The sequence below is a fragment of the Danio rerio genome, chromosome 3, assembly GCF_049306965.1.
Source record: "Danio rerio strain Tuebingen ecotype United States chromosome 3, GRCz12tu, whole genome shotgun sequence".
NCBI lineage: Eukaryota > Metazoa > Chordata > Actinopteri > Cypriniformes > Danionidae > Danio > Danio rerio.
The window spans coordinates 63165001-63169546 of record NC_133178.1 but is presented as its reverse complement, the minus strand read 5'-3'; the positions used below and the strand labels follow the sequence as shown (position 1 = coordinate 63169546).

The 4546-nt window shown below is 32.3% G+C and overlaps 1 protein-coding gene across 3 annotated transcripts in view; it reads left to right on the top strand.

Annotated features, from left to right (window-relative positions):
• The first annotated feature begins 285 nt into the window (after positions 1-285).
• luc7l3 (LUC7-like 3 pre-mRNA splicing factor) overlaps positions 286-4546 on the top strand; it is an 18558-nt gene continuing 14297 nt past the window's right edge. The window contains exons 1-3 of one of the 3 annotated variants that reach the window (XR_012400624.1): positions 286-486; positions 3078-3144; positions 3225-3264. Coding sequence is in view for 2 of the 3 variants with exons in the window: in NM_001045319.1 (NP_001038784.1) it covers positions 388-486; positions 3078-3144; positions 3225-3264 (206 nt within the window). In the remaining variant the exon portion in view is untranslated. 3 annotated transcript variants of the gene reach the window in all.

Sequence of the window (4546 nt, the reverse complement as noted above, 5' to 3'; positions counted from 1 at the left end):
TTGAATGCAAAAGAAATTATTTGTTATTTTCAAAATGTGATAAACAAAATAACAATTTTGTTAATGTTATAATTTTAAATGGTAAATTCTTCATCCACAAATGTTGACTTTCAAAATCTGTTTTTGCTGTATTTTTAAATTACTAATGCATAAAAAAAAAGTTTCTTTGGTGGGATTTGCTCCATCCTGTAGGCCAGCTCTGCTTCATCCGTAACAGCAGACGGCACTCTCGCCACCGCTGCTCCTCGAGGTGACTTATGGGTAACATCCGCTGCTCGCTGAGCTGCCATTTTGTTGTTGGGATCAGAGCGGGGACGCGGCACGCGTTATTCTGTAAATGAATAATACGATTATCTTGTAGCGGAGCAGGTATAACGCCGAGCCACGATGCTTTCTGCAGCCCAGTTGCTGGATGAGTTAATGGGCCGGGATCGGAACTTGGCTCCGGATGAGAAGCGATGTAATGTCCGATGGGATGATGAGTCTGTAAGTGAGCTGACGGCTAAACTGCAGCCGCGAATCATTTATCTAACACACAGATGACTCAATAGAGTACTAAAGCTCTTTAGGAACATATATAGATGTATGTTTGTTTATGTGTGTATAGCGCGGAGCGATAACTGGTTAGCTAGTCCTCCGGTTTGTTTTGGTTCTGTTAGCATGCTAGGCTAAAGTCTCGTTGATGAACACGCGACTGCGGCGTCTGTCCCGCCCTCATGTTAATCTGCTTCAAGTGTTGTTCATACTGTCTGTGTTATTGTACAGCATATGATTGCTAAATATCAAAACTTTACGTTTGTGTTTATTTGCTGGATGTTTGTTTTTAGCATTCGGCTCTTGTAGAGGTGTACAATTACATCTACGTTACGTTCAGTGATTAGTAACGTTAACTCAGCTCGTGTAAATACTTTATTATTCTGAGTCATTTAGACCCGCATAAAATATAAAAGAATTATAATTAGTTCAATTGAAACAATATTGTTTCTGCTATGCCTCCTCTCGTTCAGATGAGGTAACGTTAAAGTTGGTTCGTTCAGTGTCAGCTCCCTATATTGTTTACCCTGGTACTTTGAATATTCATACTGAAACTATAAGTATGACTTCAAAACAACATCAGCACTATTTAATTAACTGTAAATAATGTTGTACTTTGATAGTCACTGGCTGCTAATATGATTTCACTATTTATTAGAAAGTGCAGTTAATACTTTTCTGAAATTGTATTGTTGAGACAGTCTAAAAGTGTGAATATAAAACTAACTATAGATTAAGTGTTCAAGATTCTTGTTTTTACCACGTTAAAACGGGTCAACATGTTATGTTTACCATATTGTTCTTTAAATGTTTATTATCTAAGAACTAATCACACATATTTTTGTTTTGGTCTAATGTAATATACTGCCACATGTATTTGTTATTCTAATTTCTAATTGTTGAAAGTTGACTTAAACTGCCATTTATTTCATATACCTGCATTTCATAACGTATATGTTGCATAACATTCTGTGTTGCATATTTGATTATTAGCATACTGTGGAGCAAATACAAATACTGAATTGGGTTTTTTCATGCATTAAGTGCCAGGCTGCTCTTACCATAAAGCCTATTTTGTTGGAATGTGGAAGTTTTAATACCATTGGACAACTTTTTTTTTAAGGAGAATACTTTGATGGTCATTTTTAAAAAGGTACCATCAGAAAATGTTTAAAATTATCGAAAATTGAACAGAAAAATCATATTTAACTTTTAATTTATCTTTATGTGAATTTTATCTACTTATATTTCATATATTTTTCTAAGTAACATTTTTTTTGTAATACGAATTAGTTTTTATCATGTAATATTTTTTTTGTTTTGCCAGGAAATAGCCATTAAGTTGCTGATGTAGCAATAAGTAAATATATTTTCATGCATTTTTATTTACTTGTTACTAATTATATTACATAAATTATATGTTTAGTTTAAAATAAGGATTTTATGTTATTATTTATTACGAGAAACATCATATCACAAAGACTGTGATGGGCTCTTTTTGATTCCTAAAACACCATAGGAACTATGTAACATGCATTACTATGAACACAGAGCAGCCTAGCAACAGCACAGCATTGGCAGTCAAAGAGCTTGGAATGACCTGATTCTATGCTCTTTTGTTCAGTCACTCCGAAGTCCTTGACAACCACAAACAGAACTATAGTGATTTAAAAAGTTCAGCACTGCTCACATTTCAAGATGAAATAAAACCCAGATATTGTTGTAATGGTATTGCTATTTTTTTAAAATTATTTTTAATCTGACTTGATTGTTGTCTTTGTGTTTTAACAGTGATATATTTATTATTATTGTAAATTCAAATTGAAGTGCTTTAAAAAGTGTTTAAGTATAACAAGAGACGATAAAAATGGATTTAAAATTTGCTCCACAATAAAATGTTTATTTTGCATTATTACTGGGCTGTAGTTAATTACAGCGATAGTTCATCTTGATTACTACAATTAGATGCCCACTGTCTGGATTTTTTGGTGGGAATTTGTTCATTTGAGGTCAAAAAGGTAAAGACCAAAAGTTCATTATTAGTTTTTATTACATCTATAGATGTACTATCTGACAAAAGTGTTGAAGAAGGCTTTCTTTGCCATTCCACATGACTATTAATAAGTTTCCTGAGTCATTGCAGAGATGTATGGATGCAGTCCTCCAAACTCATGGGAGTCAGACACAATATTCATTCTGTCTCCACTGCAGCAGGACTTTATATTCTATACTGCACATTATTTCTGTTCAGTGACAAGAGTTTTGTCTAAGCAAAGTCAGACCTTACTGTCCTAATGAAATATTTAAAAATCGAGACATGATCATATTTTATTTTGGTAAGATAAGCGTAATCTAGGGGACTTTGCCTTTCTTATAAGCCACATCTGATACCAAATGATCAACTAGAAGGCAAGTTATTATTTATTGTTCCTAAAACTTAGATTAAAGACAAAACCTTTGTCTGGTAGTGTATAAATATAAATTTGTGAGATGATCTATCTATCCATTAGTATTTACAAGCTTTTGGTGTTTTTTTTTTTCAGGTCTGCAAATATTACCTGTGCGGCTTCTGTCCTGCTGAACTGTTCACAAACACGCGCTCAGACTTGGGTAAGGACAGCTTCTGAAATAAAAATACATCTTGTTTGAATTTTGCTGTCCACGTTGTAATAAAGCGTATTATTTTTCAGGTCCTTGTGAAAAAATCCATGATGAGAACTTGAGGAAACTGTAAGTATGAATATGTCCAGATCACATTTCATTCCTTAAGCAGTCTGGAAGAAATTACATTAGAACGAGTATTAAGGCTTTTACTGAACTATTATTATTTGTTTCTTCATAAATTCTGATTTCAGATGTAAAAACCTCTAAGTGCCATCTGAAATTTTCTTCTAAGCTAGTATTTTTCTCAATGTCATGTGTTTATGTTCAGTTATTTAAATTTAAAGGCAATTAAATTACTTTATTCTTCGCAATAAATGTGAAAATACTGAGTCTACACATGTGAGAAAAGCACTCATTTTAGAAGAAATTTTAGAGGCTTTTTTGTCTTATATCATTCATTTATTTTCATCCGCTTAATTCTTTATTCTTTTATTTTATGTGATGTGAAAACTACATTATTTGCATGTAAAATGATCATTAAATTGTGCAAAACAAAATATTAAATCAGTCAGGAAGAATTGATGTTATAAAGAATATTTTGCCCCCTTCAAAAGTATTATGAGTCTTAATGGTTTTTTATTAGATATTTTAAATGTATTTTATAATAATTTGTCTTTCTTACTACTTCAAGCTGTTTCACCTTAAATTCACATTAAATTAATAATTTTTATTTGTTTATTTTTCTCCACAAAATTGATGTTAATTATTAGGAATAAATATGTCTGCGCCTATAGCCTAGTGGTTAAGTGCACTGACATATAGCGCCATGGCGTTAACAGCGACCGAAGTTCGTTTCCCAGCTCGAGGTCTTTTGCTGACCCTTTTCCGCTCTCTGCTTCTAATACTTGTTTTTTGTAACCTGTCCTGCCCAAATTAAAGGTGAAATACCCCTAAACAATAAATGTGATCTGTATACAGTTAAAGTCAGAATTATTAGCCCCCCTGAATTATTAGATCGCTTGTTTATTTTTTCCCCAATTTCTTTTTAACGGAGAGCAGATTTTTTTCAACACAATTATAAACATAATAGTTTTAATAACTCATCTCTAATAACTGATTTATTTTATCTTTGCAATGATGACAGTAAATAATATTTTACTACACATTTTTCAAGCCACTACTATACAGCTTAAAGTGACATTTAAAGACCTAACTAGGTTAATTAGGCAGGTTAGGGTAATTAGGCAAGTTATTGTATAAAGATGGTTTGTTCTGTAGATTATCGAGAAAAAATATAGCTTAAAGGGGCTGATAATTTTGTCCCTAAAATGGTGTTTAAGAAATTAAAAACTGCTTTTATTCTAGCCGAAATAAAACAAATAAGACTTTCTCCAGAAGAAAAAAATAT